At 42.6% G+C, this 17,769-nt stretch overlaps 1 protein-coding gene across 2 annotated transcripts in view; it reads right to left on the bottom strand.

Moving 5' to 3' along the window:
- Trpc4ap (transient receptor potential cation channel subfamily C member 4 associated protein) overlaps positions 1–17,329 on the bottom strand; it is a 63,369-nt gene extending 46,040 nt beyond the window's left edge. For both annotated transcript variants that reach the window (XM_057781941.1, XM_057781940.1), the window contains exon 1: positions 17,109–17,329. In XM_057781941.1, coding sequence (XP_057637924.1) covers positions 17,109–17,276 — 168 coding nt within the window. In that variant the 5' untranslated portion in view covers positions 17,277–17,329. The remainder of the gene's footprint in view (positions 1–17,108) is intronic.
- Positions 17,330–17,769: the final 440 nt, after the last annotated feature.

The raw sequence follows: 17,769 nt of genomic DNA, 5'->3' as shown, positions 1-17,769 counted from the left end.
GTGGCATACATTCACACAGACACACAAATAAATTAATAAATTAATAAAATCCTTTTTTTTTTTTTAAATGCAGGCAACAACTAAAGCACTTCCTTGGTTGGCCTTCCTTTCCTCCCTACGGCACTGGCCCCTACTTAGGGGGTTTCACCTACTACATATTTTAACCTATTGGCCCTAGTTCCCGGTTCATTGGGTCCTACCTCTCTAGATCCCTACTTCAGAGCAGACACCGAACTATGAAAACGCTCACTCGCTCTCTCTTTGCCTCTCTCACTTTCATTCAACTGGCACAGAGTAGGGACCCAGCAAATACATGCCTGAAGGCTTTGGGCAGTGCTGGCAGGCAGAGGCGAGGCAGGCAGGTCTCTGAATTCAAGGCCAGCCTAGTGAATTCAAGGCCAGCCTCAAGTACGGAGCGGGTCCCAGGACAGCCAGGGCTACACTGAGAAACCCTGTCTAGAACACCAAAAGTCGGACGGTAACAGCCAGGGCAGCAGCACATGATAGAACATGAGCAGGTCATGAAATTCTCACTAACACCTTCCCATTTCAAGGTCCAGTTGGAAATTTTTTGTGGTTCAATCAAATCAAAAGATCTCGCTATGGTTTGTATGGAACAAACAAACCTTCAATGTTTGAGTTTTTCTGAACACGAATGCCCTGTGATGATGGACAAGTCTCATAATTCTTCCTGCATTATATTATATGTAATATATAATATAATGTCTTAGATTATAGCATGAGGGGTAACAGAAAGTGCTCAAAAGAATGCTTTGTCTCAGGGTAAAACACAGGAAAATACTACTTCTTACAAGAAAAAGTCTGTATATCATCAATTTTATAGTGCTCAAGATAAAAATCAATACAAGCTAAAACAAGACAAAACAAAAAAAGGAATGGTTAAAAATTGCTGTCTTTTCCTTCAGAAGCAAAGCAAGCACCTTCAGCTGTGAGACTCTGCAGAAGCCATTCCTGCAGCATACTATCTGAGCACTATCCATTAGAGCTCGAAACCATATAAGAAACAGGCCACCAACCTACCATGAGAAACTACAGGAAATAATCAAGCACAACAACAACAAAACAAAAAAACAGGGCAGCAGACATAAAAGAAATTAAAAACAGGAAACTACACAAACATCAACAAAACTACACGTTACAGGGATTTCTTTTTTTTGGTTTTTCGAGACAGGGTTTCTCTGTGGTTTTGGAGCCTATCCTGGAACTAGCTCTTGTAGACCAGGCTGGTCTCGAACTCACAGAGATCCGCCTGCCTCTGCCTCCCGAGTGCTGGGATTAAAGGCGTGCGCCACCACCGCCCGGCTTTTACAGGGATTTCTGAAAAGGTCAATTAATGGACAACCTTTTAACGGCAGCTTTTAATGGCATGAATGAGAAAATATTACTACCAAAATGACCAGAGCAAAAGAGGTTACAGTAGAACACAGACAATATGCCAACAAAGGACCGTTTCCTAAAGGAAATGACTGGGAGAACATAGGCCATGAAACAGTACCAACCAGACCTATAACACCAAGCAGAGAAGCTGAATTAATAATGATTCACACAGAACAACCAAGACCTCAGAGAAAAGTCTAGATCCAGAACAATGGCTTCACATATTATCAAACATTTAAAGGAGAATAACACAAATACTCAGATTCCCACAAAATACATGAGGTCAGAATTCTGGTAACAGATCTAGACAAATACACAAGAAAACTAGAGGTCACTCTCTCTTACCAATATAGATGCAAAAACCTAACAACACATACAGCAAAAGCAAACAGGATTTATCCTGGGAAGGAAAATAGTTCAACATAGCAACTAATACAATACAGAAAACCAACACACTACAGGACACACTCGAGATATGTCAAAAGACAGATGAAAAATGACAAAAACCAAACACGTTTTCCTGATTAACACTGCACACACTAGAAGCAGAATGGAACTTTCTCAACCAGCTAAAGGTATTTATAAACAATCTAAAAACTAACGTCATGCTTACTTGTAGAGACTAGTGTTTGCTTACTAAGATTAAAAAGAAAAGAGGCCCACAGAAGTCTGCTCTTAACACTTACATCTGACAATGCATTATAAACATGACTGTGAAGAATTAGGCAAGAAAAACAAAGAGCACTGACTTGGAAAGATGGAATACTCTATTCACAGACAACCTCATCCTATTATCAGTTACATTACAGCAGCATCAAAAATAAGATGTAAAGAATAAAGTTAACAAAGGCAAAGCAAGGCTTATACAAGGAAACTAAACACTGCTAAGATATTAAAGGACACTCCGGACACTAAGGCAGGAGAATCTCAAGTTCAAGGCCAGACTGAATTATACAGTGAGAACTTGCACACCTCCCCCCAAAAAAACAAGAAACAAACAAACAAACAAAAACAGGGAAGATATCTTCTGTTTAAGGAATGGGATTCCACACTTTTTATTATTACTAAAATAACAACAATACCCTTACATTGTTAACTAAATGTAATTCCTATCAAAGCCCAGCTGTCTTCATTGTAGAAGTGGTAATTTACTTCCAGGGAATGCCAGGGACCCAAACAGTCAAATTAGCCTTAAATTGGAAAAATCCTAATTCCTGAATTCCTAATTTGTAACTCTATCACAAGTCTGCCTTAACCAAGACAGCACAGACTGGGTGAGCATAAAGACATCCTGGACTAGAGGAATAGCAATGAGATTCCCTAATGGTGAGACAATTTTTGTTCCATTTTTTGGGGGGGTGGTTTGTTTGTTTTTGTTAGTTTTTTTTTTTTTTTTAGAGAGTCTAACTGTGTAGCCCTGACTGGCCTGGAACCCACTATGTAAAACAGTAGGGCCTCAAATTCACAGGGATCTGCTCAATTCCACCTCCTGAGTGCTGGGATTTAAAGACATATGTCACCATGTCCCGAGGTTAACTGGTTTTTTTGACTAGACTGTCAAAACCACTGAACAGTTTCCTTAACAAATATTACTAGTACAAGTGATTATCACTAAGCAAAAAATAAGGACTCCTTTATAATGTTTTTTTAAAAATTGATAAAACGAGTCAAAGGGTGGAGAGGGCTTGCAAGTATGAGGGTATGAGCTCCATCTCCAGAACGTATGCAAAAAAAAAAAAAAGAAAGAAAGAAAAGCCAGTGTGGTAGGCACACTTGTAATCCCAGGGCTGGGGAATTGGAAACAAGGATTCCCTGGGCTGACTGATTGTCCGGCAAGCCTACTCAGGGAGTTCCAATCAGTGAGAGACCCTGTGTCCAAACACAAGAAGACAGCACCTGAGAAACAACACCCAAGATTATCCTCTCATCTACTAACACACACGAGTGTGCACTGCACCTGAACATAAACACAGGATCGTGCATGCATGTGTAAGCACACACACACACACACACACGAAGAGAAAAACTGTGACATTAGGCATACTGTCTGAAGTCACACAGCCAAAACAGAATAAAATATTTAAAGCACTGAAAAGGGGTTTTAAAAAAAAAAAAAAAAATCACACCTACTGGCAACACTGGATTCAGTGAGGTTATCCTTCAAAAGTAAAGAAAAATATGAATCTTCTCAGACAGAATTTGACTATCCAACCAGAAACCTGAGAGGTAGCTCTTTAGAGACAGGGAGGCTGGTACTGGTGAGAAACTTTGGGTTTAAGCATCAGTGTGGCTACTGTCTCTTCTAATGTGTCATTTATACACTGGACACAAAGAAGGCTGGGGATTGGAAAATTAATTTTTCCAATCTAAATGAATCCCTAAGGCAAATAAGAGCAACAATTACTAGATGATCATAGCATCTGGAGAAGGGAACTGAATGGCAGCATCTTATCAGGGTGTGAGAGGGACTGAGATACTTGTTCCACTCACAAAGACTGCCTGACCGGACTAAACGCTCCAAACTCTAGGACAACCAATAAAAATAAACCACTATTGCTGGGCAGTGGTGGCACACATCTTTAATCCCAAGGCTCGGGAGAGAGAGGCAGGTGGATCTTTATGAGTTCAAGACCAGCCTGGTCTACATAGTGAGTTCCAGCCAGAGCTACACAGAGAAACCCTGTCTTGAAAATCCAAAAATAAATAAATAAATACACAGTCCACTATAACACCACACATACCCCTTTTGAAGCCCAGGTTAGCCTCAAACTAGCAGCAATCCTCTTGCCTCAGCCTCTGGAATGCTAGGATTACAAACATAAGCCATATGCCCAGCTGAAAAAGTTGTTTTTTTTTTCTTTTCTTTTTTGGTTTTTCAAGTTTCAATTGATATTGATTGCTTTGGAGCCTGTCCTGAAACTTTTGGTCTCCACATGAGAACACATCTACAAACATATATAAACCATACACACACGCGCACACAGAGGTACACTTAACACACTAAGGGAGGAGTCAGTGCTGTCACATAAATGCTCACTCAATCCACAGAAGGAGCAAAAGCAGGAAAGTAAAAAACAATCACAATGTAGCTGCACATGCTGCACAATCTATCCGCCTATGTCACTAATCACTGTACAGGTCTACGCAGGGTCAGGCACATCAGTGACTTCACACTAGTCTTAGGAACTAATTAAACAGCATCAATTAAAAGCCTATGAATAAGCCGGGCGGTGGTGGCACACGCCTTTAATCCCAGCACTCGGGAGGCAGAGGCAGGCGGATCTCTGTGAGTTCGAGACCAGCCTGGTCTACAAGAGCTAGTTCCAGGACAGGCTCCAAAACCACAGAGAAACCCTGTCTCGAAAAACCAACCAACCAACCAAACAAACAAAGCCTATGAATAAAATATAGTAATATATAGGCCAGGGAAATAAAAAGAAAAAAAAAGAGCAAACTATATGTTGTTGTCTATGAGAAACCCACTTTAGTGAACAGAGATGGCTCAGGGCTAAATGCTGCACCACTCTTACAAAGGACCCAAGTTCAATTTCCAGCACCAACATCAGGCAGTTTACAACCACCAGTAACTCAAGTTCCAGAGGGATCCAATGGCTTTTGCCTCCTCAGGTACCTGCTTCATATGCATACACCCAAACACAGACTTAACACTCATAATCAAATAAAAATGTATCTTTAAAAAACTCATAATTAAAATAATAAAAATACATCTTTAAAATAACTACTTTAAATATGGTGTTATGTATCAGTCAAAAGTATAGGGACAGAGTCCCATGTGTCGGCACACATTTGTAAATCCACTATTTGGGAGGTGGAGGCAGAAAGTTCAGGAGAAGTTCAAGACCAGCTTTGATATGGGATTCCCCTCTGTATACTGTGAATATGTTTTATTACCATTGGTTAATAAAGAAGCTGTCTGGGCCAATGGCTTAGCAGAATGTGGCCAGGCTGGAAGAGATAAAGAAAGAATAGGTGGAGTCAGGGAGACGCTATGTAGCTGCTGAAGGAGACAGACACCCTAGAACCTTACCAGTAGGCCACAGACTCGTAGTGATACACAGATGAATAGAAATGGGTTAATTTAAGATGTAAGAGTTACTTAATAAGAAGCCTGAGCTAATAGGCCAAACGGTGTCGTAATTAACATAGTTTCTGCATGATTATTCAGGTCTGGGAGGCTGGGAAACAAACAAGCGGTCTCCACCTACAAGCCTCAGTTATCTAGTGAGTTCAGTGCTAGCCAGGGCTATATAAGACCCTGTCTCAAAAAACAAACAAACAAACAAACAAACAAAAACCATGGTTACCATGCAATCATGTGGTGCACATACATATATGTACAAGCAAAACACTCATACACATAAGATAGATTTAAAAATATAAAGTAGAAGGCATAGAGAGAGATAAACCATGTTAACACTACAAGAAAGCTTACAGAGTTATATGACTTTCAGACACTCAAGAGTTCTGAAAAGAGAGAACTGCTAGGAATAAAAAGGGCCATGACAGAATGCTAAGGGGCCAGTTCTCCAAAGCGCTCACCAAACAATATCAAATCAAAATATAGGAAACAAAGCCTCAAAGAATTACCAAGAGAAACTGATGAATTTCTGAAATTTATGAATCTCGATCAGGCAGGAAAATCAGTAAGGGCAAGGTTGGCATGAGTGCCACCACCAGTCAACGAGATCTGCCCTCTGCGGAGGACTTCGTCCACCAACAGTAGATTGCACATTATTCTCAAAGTCACATGGAACAGTAACCAGACAGACCACATCCCTGGACACGCAGCACACCTTGGCAAGTTTCAAAAGTAGCAGCTATACAATGTGTGTTCTCAACTACCATGTAATGTGTCCACAACTAATGAGCAGAACAGTTGGGACGTTTAAGGTGTTTGAAGATGAAGCAACTTATTTTAAATAACTTAAGTCAAATAAGCTTCAAAAGAAATGTAAATATATTTTGAACTAAATGAATAGATGATTTATCAAAATTTATAGGAAATGGCAAAAATCAGGACTCAGGAAAGAATTTGGTGCACTAAAAGCATGTGTTAGCAAAGAAGAAATAGCACTGGTCCATAACCCAAGCTTCTACCTCAACAGGTCAGAGAAAGTCGAAAGCAAGCAGAAGAAAATAAGACATAAAATAAGATAAAAAAATAACTGAATTCAAGCTGACTGTCTTAGGGTTCCCATGGCTGTGAGGAAACACCATAACCAACAGCAAGTTGGGAGGAAAGGGTTTCTTCAGCTCACACTTCCACACCGCTGTCATCACTGAAGGGAGTCAGGACAGGAACTCAAACAGGGCAGAGTCCCCGAGGCAGGAGCTGATACAGAGGCTATGAGGGGCGCTGCTTACTGACTGACTTGCTTTCCACGGCCTGTTCAGCCCACCTTCTTGTAGAACCCAGGACCAGCAGCCCAGGGACGGCACCATCCACCATGGGCTGGGTCTTCCCCCACTGAACACTAAAAGAAAATGCCTTACAGCTGGATCTCAAGGAGGCATTTCCTCAGCTGAGGCTCCCTTCTCTAATGACTCTAGCTTGTGTCAAACTGACACACAAAACCAGCCAGCACACTAACTGTAGTAGCTCAGATGTGTAATCTCAGGTGCATCTGTGAGTCAGAGGTAAAGGAGGAACATGAGGGCAACACTAGCTTGAAAGACTAACTGAATAAAACCGGGTCTCAAAAGGACCCTCCACACACACACCAAATTAAAAAAATAGAAAAGAAGAAAAAGATTAAATTAAAAAACAGGAAATTAGTAGAGAGAAAATTTTTAATTAAAAATTGGGTCTATAAGAAAAAATAGAATCAATAAACTCTAACCAGGATAATTAATCAAGAAAAAGGATACAAATTACTCATGCCAGAAATATAAGTAGGGTCATTATTAATGATCCCGTGGACATTAACAATAAAGGGATACTGCAAGCAACTCTTTGATCAAAATTTTATTAGATTAAATGGACCATTCTTTGAATGGTACAACCAAAACATATATAAAACGAAAAGGATATGCTGGCAAAACCGTCTACTACAGAACATTAACAAATAAAAGTGGGCAACGTCTCTAAACAGACATTTTTCCAACGGTGACACACAGATGCATGAAAAATGGTCAGTAACTGTAGTTATCAGCAAACAAGCAATCACATCCCATGAGCTACGTCACACTAACCAGGACCATATGCTCACGAAGACAGAAAATAAGATGTACTTGTGAAAGTCTAGAGAAATGGAACTCTCTTTTACTCCAGGCAGAAATGGAAACACGGCACAGTCACAGTTTGACAAGTACTGAAAAGTCCGACACAGTCAGGAAGAGCGGAGTGTGACTCTAACTCCAGTACCTGGGAGGTAAAGGCTGAAGGTCACACAGATTTAAGGCCACCAGGAGTTACTTAGCAAGACTCTGTTTCAAAACCCCACACCTGTGGATGTACCTGTGGTGCAGCTTGCCTAGCTGTGCACAGCATCACATAGCACACACAACTCTCTCTCGCTCTCCCCAGAATTATATGACCCAGCAATCCACTTCCTAGTCAAATGTCCACAAAAGCCTTGCACACAAAGGTTCACAACAAACATTGATTTCAGTAAGCAAAAGTAGAACCTCAAGTATCCATCAACTGGTGAACAGACAAAATTTAGGACATTTTGTACGATGGACTATTATCTGGCCAGAAATGACACATATAACATAGATAAATCTCGAGATTTATTATTCTAAATGAAAGAAACCAGACACAAAAGACCACATATTATTTTATTCCCTTTAATATAAAAATATTCAGACCCAGTCAGTCCAGAGAGATAGAAAATAAGATTAGTTGCTGTCATGGACCAGAGATAGCAATTGGGAAGTATCTGCCATAGGTACAGGGTTAGTTTGGGCTTTGGTCTGAGACTGAACCCCATGTAACCCAGCCTCATCAAAAACTCACTGCGTAGCTGATGGTGGTCTAGAACTCTGATCTTCCTGCTTTCACCTATCAAGTACTAGGATTAGAGGAATGTATGCTACCTTTTGCTTCAATCTAGTCTTATTTTGTTTTCCTTTCTGAGGAAATGTTGTAAAATTCGTTGTGGCAACTGTAGCTTTGCATAAGCAGCTACTGACTCGCACACTTAAATGGGGTGTGTGTGCAGTAAGTCGATCAACACTTCAACAAAGCCGTACGTAAGCTAAATAAATAACGAGCATAGGTGAACTTTTAAAGTGACAGGGATGCCCTAAAACTATTTTGGCAATAGTTGCATATTTTATAGATGGATTTTTATACATTTATGTTATTTTTGTGTGTAGTGGTGTTTTCCTGCATGTGCCTGCGGAGATCTGCAGAGGACTTTGGATCTCCTGGAACTGAAGTTAGGTACAGGTGATTGTAAACTGCCATGCAGGTACTGGGAACTGAACCCATCTCCTGAACACCAAGTGCCCTGAACCACTGACTCATTCTCCAGCCCTATAATTTGCTTTAAAAAAAGAAAAAAAAAATCACTGAAATGGAAACTTACAATTGGTAATTTTTTTTTTTTTTTTTGAGACAGTATCTAACAGAGCCCAGGCCAGCCTCAAATTCCTAATCCCTTACTTCCACCTCTCAAGTACTGGGATTACAAGCATAGATAAATTTAGTTGTTTAAGTCTTGATAAAATTGTATTTTAAAAGAAAGGTGTGCGTCACCATTGCCTGGCCTCTATGGCTAATTAGTGGCTTAGTTCTGCACTCTGTGAAACTGTGAGGCAAGCTTTATTTGCTAGATTACAATCAAAATACCACTACAGAGACTGATGGACACTGCTGATGAGAAGGGAAATAAGTACAAGCACTTGAGAAACTAGTGATGGATACCAATGCCAAGTCTGTGCATTTCTTACGCCCCAGCAATTCTCAGCATATATCCTCCAGGTTGTACAAATGCATACCAAAGACATTAACAAGTGTTCATATCAGCATTATTTATTCATAACCCCAAAACTGGAAGGATCCCAAATATTTCTCAAAACTAAAATGACTTAATTGTGGCCCACAAATAGGGTAGCAGGCCAAAACAAAGATGGATGGACTATGCTTCACCATCTTCAAGGACAAGTCTAAAAACAAAATGTAGCTTAAAAGAATATACTTGCTCGAGCTGGGCGGTGGTGGCGCACGCCTTTAATCCCAGCACTCAGGAGGCAGAGGCAGGCGGATCTTTGTGAGTTCGAGGCCAGCCTGGTCTACAAGAGCTAGTTCCAGGACAGGAACCAAAAAGCTACAGAGAAACCCTATCTCGAAAATCAAAAAAAAAAAAAAAAAAAAAAAAAAAGTACTTGCTCAAAGACAATGGAACATTATTATTTAAAACTTAGGAGAAAATAACTTGCAACTCAGAATTAGACCCGAATCACGAGTATCACAGTAAAAGGTATTTTCAAATATGTAAACATGAAAAAATTACCTTTTGTGTATTTTCCTTGGAGTCTACAGAATGTGTTCCCAGAAAAGGCAGATATATAGATTAGGAAAGCAAGGTCTAAAACACAGGGAAGTCAGTAAGAAACAAGAGTTAATCGCCCTGAATTTGACATAGGGAAGTTCTAAGAATCCAGGTGCAAAGACACCAATCCAAATTCCAGTGAGGAAGAGGAGGTTGGAAAACTTAAAGAGTCAAACAAAAACAAAACAAAGTTTTAGAATTTGGGGTCGAATTATCCATATCAAGAAAGCAAACATAAAAGGATGGAGTCCATGCTAGGAGAGACTCAGAAGGTTCACGTGGTATACACGTCTTTAGGAGGTGTCGTCACTGGAATATAAAGTGTAACTCACAGGCTCATTTTTTAGCATTTGGTCCCTGGGCAGTTGTACTCTTCTGGAAGATTGTGGAGCCTTTGGGACTGTGACCTAGAGAGCACAAGTGGACACTGAGGGCAGCTCTGGATGGTTCCAGCCAGAGCAACGCTGCATCCTGTCTGCACCAAGACCCCTACTGCCATGCCATCCCCTCCATGGTGGACCACACTTCTGAAGCCTGAGACAAAATGAAACTACCCTCTCTTCAGCTGCTCCCATCCGGTGTCAGCCACAGTGGCGAGAGCCATGAGCGGCATGTGCAGTGTGACTCCACAGGGAAAAAGACGGAGAGACACATGATCACGGGAAGGAACTGCTGTCTACACGGAGACTTCCTAGGCTCAAACTGCAGTGCTCATCATCACATGACTACACACATCCGGCAGACCCCACAGAACGAGCCACTAAAGACGTCCCAGTGTTTTAACACATGCTCAGCATATGTGAAGCCTGAGTTCAGTCTCCAGCACGAAGAAGAGAAATGTGAATTTTAGTATGTATGCATTTATGTATCAATAAAAACAACATGAAAAGGACTGGTCTTAATACAAAGGAGAAATACATTAAGCCAGTAACTGTTAGACATACACAGCTCTGCTACAAACAGGAATTACACCAGCAGCGGAGTGTAACTACATTCTACCAACAACCAAAACTATGACCCAGGGAGAATGGTAGAGACAAGTGACATACAGATTCTAACTTTTTACATGAGGAAGAAAATAGATATTAACAAATTGAAAAAGTCAAAAAACAGCTTTACAAACAAGTAAGTTAGAAATACTGGCTCTCTGGCTTCTTATGTCCTTCTCTGGTGAAAGTAATAGCTACATTATGGACAATGGTTCCCTCGGGAGAAGGAAGTCAGAGGGAAGAGTGGGCAGGGCATTGCTGTTGTCTCTAATAAGCCTCACGATACCCAGAGAGCCAGCCACAGTCCAAACACTTCCGAAGAAATTGTACTACTTATACATCGGCTTACAAGACACTAAATTAAAATAGGATGTAAAGCCAGGCACAGTAGTTTGCACCTATAATTAATACTAGCACTTTGGAGACTGAGGTAGAAGGCTTGTCATGAGTTAGAGGCCATCTGGGACAACATAGTAAGATCCAGGCCAGCCTGGGCTACAAAGAGAGATCCTGTCTCAAAATATAATTAAAAAAAAATCATTTCCACTTTGCTTTCCATGCAAGTAGCTGAGCCCTACGATGAAAGAGCCACCATCCAGTGATCTTACAGCTGAGTTACTGGCAGGTGTCACAAGGGGTTTTCTTTTCAAGCACTTGTGGTTTGACAGTTTACAGGAGCGATAATCTCTCACATCATGTTCCCTAAGCTGTCAGCCTGTTTAGTCAATGTGACATTTCCAGGCATTCATAAATTTTCATTGATTGTCTTTAACTGCCTTCCTTTTAAAATAATTAAAAGCTGATTTCTTTCTTTCTTTTTTTTTTTTTTTTTGGTTTTTCGAGACAGGGTTTCTCTGTGGTTTTGGAGCCTGTCCTGGAACTAGCTCTTGTAGACCGGGCTGGTCTCAAACTCACAGAGATCCGCCTGCCTCTGCTTCCCAAGTGCTGGGATTAAAGGCGTGCGCCACCACTGCCCGGCTAAAAGCTGATTTCTATGAAAACAAATGTATATCTTCTTTGTTTAATCTTAAGCATAAGAGAGTTAATATCTCAAAATAGCTAAGTGTAGGCAAACAGACATTTCAAAGGATTATTAATGAAGATTAATTATCTTGCTAGTGTAGAGTGATAACGAGTATTAACCACTGAATACTCATATACTTTGCAATAGTGTTTGCATGGTTCCAACACAATTAGGGGTGCACCTTAGGGTTTGTGGGTACAAATGCTACTGAGATTAATAGTATTTAAATATTTCTAAGACTTAACTTACCCAGGAGATTCTTTCTTTCTTCCTCTTTCTCTCCCTCTCCCTCCCACTCCTGCAGAGGAAGAGGTCTAGCTTCTGAGTCAAGATCTCTCTACACAGTCCTGACTGGCCTAGAACTCACGACATAGACCAAACTGGCCTTTGAGTATGTAACAGTTCTACCTCTGCTTCCCAAGTGCTGGAGTTACCAGCTTGTAATACCACCACACCTGGTTTCTAAGGTTTTCTCTGAATCAAATTGCCCTTACCAGAAAAGAGAAGTTTTTCTTGCTTAAATTAGTTTCAACCCTAATTAGAAAAATACTAAAAAACAGTACGGGGGGAGGGGGTAACAGGGGAGAAGGGTGTGGGAGAGTGTTTTCCTGGCATGTACCAGGCCCCAAGTTTGATTCCTAGTAACACAGAGAAATGGAGAGAGGGTAGGAGGGAGGGAAGATCTAAAAAATAAAGGAGAAAATAAAAACAGGTGAAATCCAGAGCAATCACAAGGATGAAATAACAGCATTTGGGAAACAGAAGGGATCCCGTACCCAGACTACCAAATCGCCAATGGAAGGAATCCCGTACCCAGACTACCAAATTGCCAAACTACAGACTATCTGAGGATGGAGGGCCACAACCTGCACAGGCTCATCGTCCTAGTGCCCAGTTTACCTAGTGTCTCTTTCCCCTCAACTCTACTGGCATCGCAGGATCTTGTACCCTCAGATTTGCTTCTACTGCAATGGGAAGCAGCTGGGGAGCTTCAAGCAGAGGATTTTAAGACCAAGTTTTCTTTGATTATCAAATGTGCAGATGAATATGAAAGCATCAATAAACTGCAAAGTATCTTGACATATTTATTACCTTGACAGAGGACAGACAAAAGGTCGGGAAGAAAATAAGGCAAATGAAAACTCAAGTAGGAGCAGCCCATTCTAAATCCTGTGAGCTACAGTCCTCTCCCAGGCTGCTCGAGTCCCACTTAGGGAGGTAGGGAGACGGAGGGAGGATGGGGTTTGATGGAAGAGGAACCAAGATTCTGATTTTCTACACATTAAATTTGAGTTGCCTATTAGTTATCTACATGGAGAGTCAGCAAAGGTGGTTGGAAGTACCTACCCAAGTGGAGCTTAAAAAAGAGAGCCAGGAATAGAAATATAGACTTAAGAGCCGTCCATATATAGAGTATTTGTTAAAAAAAAAAAAAAAGTAACCTATCTGCACACTTATTATGCTTGTTACTATTTTCAATGTTAAAAACTCATTTTCTTCACCATAATCTTAAGAGGTTAGGTCCTAGAATGATCTCTGTTTTACAGGTAGAGAAACAGATATTGCCAGGTAGTGGTGGCACATTCTTTAATCCCAGCACTAGGGAGGCAGAGGCAGACAGACCTCTATGAGCTCGAGACCAGCCTGGTCTACAGACTACAGAGTATGTTCCAGAATAGCCAAGGCTACTTAGTGAGACTCTGTCTTGAAAAACAAAAACAACAGCAACAAAAAAGATATTAAGTAACTTTCCCAAAGACATAAAGCAAGTATGTACCTGAGCCAGGTTTCAAATCACGGGTTACCTGACTCTGGTACTCTTAAAGCCATGGGGTTCTGGAGAGTAACTACAGACAGATACAGACTGGGATACAGTACCTCAATTCAAACAGTTTCCTGAGTACTTCTTATCAAGTGCTTGGCATGATTTCAGGCTCTGCAGATCCAAAGACAAATCAGACACTCTCTTAAAACCTGCAGCCTAATTACTGCTAGCCAGGAGCAACTATTTACCAAATAACCAGGATGACACACTGGTTAAACTTTCTGGACCTGTTGTTTCACCTGATTCTCATAACAACCTTATGGGACAGATGTCATGACTACCGTTTTAGAAAGGATGAAACAGGGCTGGAGAGATGGCTCAGTGGTTAAGAGCATTGCCTGCTCTTCCAAAGGTCCTGAGTTCAATTCCCAGCAACCACACGGTGGCTCACAACCATCTGTAAAGAGGTCTGGCGCCCTCTTCTGGCCTTCAGGCATACAGACAGAATATTGTATACTTAATAAATAAATATTAAAAAAAAAAAAGAAAGGATGAAACAGATTTGAAGAGAATAACTTAGCCTAGGGGCACTGGTTAAAAAAGATTGGAAGTAGGATTCAATTCAGACCCATTTTACTTCAAATCCAGACTTTTCCAGGGAAATTCTACCATATGGTATTACTCAGACAAACCAGGGCACAGGTCAAACTCACAGCAAAGAGAAAAGTAGAAGGTGGTTACAGAGGCTGGGGCGGGCATGAGGAGCTGCCCAGTCCATCCAGTTTCAGGTCTGCAAGCTGAAAGTTCTAGACTGGGTGCACATCAGTATGAGAATAGTAAACACTGCTGACCTGCATAGCTTCAAACAGTTGTGATGAGCAGCTGCTGTATAGTTTTTTATTTAAAAGGTATTTTTAGGCAGGTAGTATTCTTGTTACTGCCCAGCCTGCTGCCCCTTACAGTATACTTAATAAATCTGTCTTCTTCCCCATCCCACCACCCCCTCACAAAAGTTTTTTAAAAACCTGGCACTTTCCTACTGTGCCATATGCCATAACCAGTATGTGTACTGTGCTAAGGAAATATGGGTGAGCAAATAATTTATTCTGAATAGCAGGAGAGGGGATAGGGAGAGCATAGCAAGGAAAAGAACTGAAGAAGTCTGCTAAGAAAGGAAACTATGCAATGTAAAGGTCTCCACTTCATTATCACTCTTTGGGAGACAAGAATTCCTAAGTCAACCTCCGAAATAGCTCCCACACCTGTATAAAACTATCAAAGAAATAAGCGATTACAGGCTAAGAAAGTAATGTGATCGAAACAAACTTTGGGCATCGACAAAGTGATAGTGGTGACCACAATGACCGATCAAAACAGGCTCCAAGAATATTCCAGCAACCTTCTAATGCAGTTTCCTAGCATTTCAGCACTGGTAACAAATGTTTCCCTAAACTGTCTCATCCAGCGTGCTACAGAATTCCCACGGCTCACTGTCTTTAGGACAGAGATCATCTGGTGGGGTGTTTAGAATTGCATTGCCTAGCCTTTCTGAACTTCAATTTCCTCATCTGGGGTAAGAGATGAGTTCAACACCCGGCTGACAATAAACTGCCAGGGGTGGTGTAATTCCAGCACTAAGAACACAGAAGCAGCAGGACTGCCTCAAGTTCAAGCCCAGTCTAGTCTACATCATAAGTTCTAGGCCTGCCAGATCTATGTAGTGAGCGCCTGTCTCAACTCAGTGAACACCTTGCACACTGACTGATCCAAAATATGTGATCATTAAAGGTTAGTTCCCTTTCTGCTTGTCCCTACATACTGAGCTCAGTGACAAATCCTGGCTTAAAGGACAGAGCAAGTATGTCTAAGATCTTCTTAAGGCAGATGCAGAAACGCAATGAGGAAAAGATGTCCATCTACAGTTTCTGTGAAAAAATATGGCTACCCAAAACTGCTCCTTCATCTGCAACTCTCCACAGGTACAATCGCCCCTTCGCCTTTTTAGTCCTTTGAGGAGTATTCCAAGGGCTCAAAATGAACCTTAAATAGATAATGGTACATTGAGAAAAATCTTACACTTATTCCCTCGTCCACTCACCTAGTTCCCACCCCTCTCCAAATCAACACTTACTGGTTTCTTGTATACTCCTCAAAACTATACGTGATATCTTGAAATCAAGCTAATGTCCTGTGTGTGCGTGTGTCTTACTGGTTTCTTGTATACTCCTCAAAACTATACGTGATATCTTGAAATCAAGCTAATGTCCTGTGTGTGCGTGTGTCTCTCTCATTTTATTTTGCAAAACAGGGTTTCTCTGTGTTACAGCCTTGGCTGCCCTGGAACTCAAGGAGATCCATCTGCCTCTGCCTCCTAAGAGCTCGGATAAAGGCGTGGGCCCGGATGAGCTAATGTTCTCGATGTAAGTTCTGGGACCACCTGGGAGAATGAGGCAACAAGGAGACGAGCCATCCATCCTGCTTTATTCTAAGGTAGTGCCCTACCACCCACAAGCATACACACACACATACACACACAAGCACCACACGTGTGCAGGACACCAACAGGTGTGATGATAAGCCAGGCATTAACTCTAACATTAACGGAGTACCTTCGGCCCTTACACGCACCTGAAATGCACCGACACTTCACACTGCTATCTCCTTTGAATTTAACAATAACCTTAAGTATTACTTAAATGAGTAATACTAAGTCACAGAAAGGTAACTTGCCCAAGCAAGAAAGAGAGTAGGGCATCGGACTCGGGCTTCACTAAAGTTCTTCCTCCAAAGCATTTCGCCCTACACTGGCAAAAGTCTCTGCACCCGTTGGAGCTCAGCCTAATGTGGAAGACAGGCGTGAAATGGGCAGACAACAAAGAAGTATGCAATTACAGGCTAAGAAAATAATGCAACCGAAAACGAACTAGAGGATTTGACAGAATAACAACGGGGGCCCACTTTAGAAGAGGAGGAACGTTAAGGCCTCTTTGAGAAGATGACATTTATGATAGGCTTGCGAACCGTTCGGGGGGCTGCAGTGAGAAGGACCCCGTCCTGCTCACAAGGAGCAAACGCGAGGCCAGTAGAAGATGAAGCCAACTCGCCAAGGTCCCCCCGACGTGCAGACGTGGCGCAGGGAAATGAGGATCTAGAAACTCGGCCCACGACACATACGCGCCATCAATACCCTAGGCAGCCCGACCCCACTCGGCCCAGACCCGTAGGCCTCCCAGGCGGCCGCTGCCCATCGTCCCACCGCGGCTGACAGCGTCCGGGCAGCACACAGGACAGCCCCGCGGCCAGCCAAGGAGGATCTGGCCGGTACCGCAGCGGCCTGGGAAGGCCTCTTTCCCGGCCCCCGGCCAGCTCCAGCCCGGCCCGGCCCGCCCCGCCCCTCCGGGCCGGCCTCGTACCTGCACCGCCCGGATCAGGCCCCGACCGGTGAGCTGGCCCTGCCGCAGCTGCAACAGGATGTTACCGGGCCGCGGCCGGCCGCCCCAGCCCCCCCACGCCGCCGCTGTAGCTGCCGACTGTCTCCCTCGGCTGGCCCCAGCTCCAGCCGCCGCCGGCGCTGCCGCCATGTCTCCTCGTCCGACAAACAGGAAGCAAGCGGCCCGGGAGCCGCGTAGATTTCTACGGGGCGACGGAGGACTCTCCACATCGCCCCCAGTGGACCGTCGCGGAGATGCAGGCCGCGTGGCAGGAGCTGTGCGGGACCCGAGGGCCTATGGGAAATGTAGTCTTTCTCCCGAGGCCGGGCAGATGACAGAGATGCTGCGTTTCCTGGACCACCTGTTTTCCCACATCCCACCTCCAGCATTTTGCTTCAAATGGAAAACCAGTCGCTGAGTGCGCGTACTCTCAAATTTCTTGTCTATTTAGGAATGATGCAGCTGAGTGGCCAGTGAACGGCCCTAGGCCCTAGGTCAGAATTGACACTTTCCTGTCCCCTTCTGTCTACATCCTGACTTCAGCAAAATCACCACACTCTACCCCCGCACCTCAATTAGTCCATTCAATATGTAGTCCCCAGGAGTTGCATCAATTAATATTTGTATTATAATTAATAAATGT

Source organism: Chionomys nivalis, chromosome 9 (assembly GCF_950005125.1).
Source record: "Chionomys nivalis chromosome 9, mChiNiv1.1, whole genome shotgun sequence".
In the NCBI taxonomy this organism is placed as follows: domain Eukaryota; kingdom Metazoa; phylum Chordata; class Mammalia; order Rodentia; family Cricetidae; genus Chionomys; species Chionomys nivalis.
Note: the sequence above shows the minus strand (reverse complement) of the source record. Positions and strands in the feature narration are given on the sequence as shown.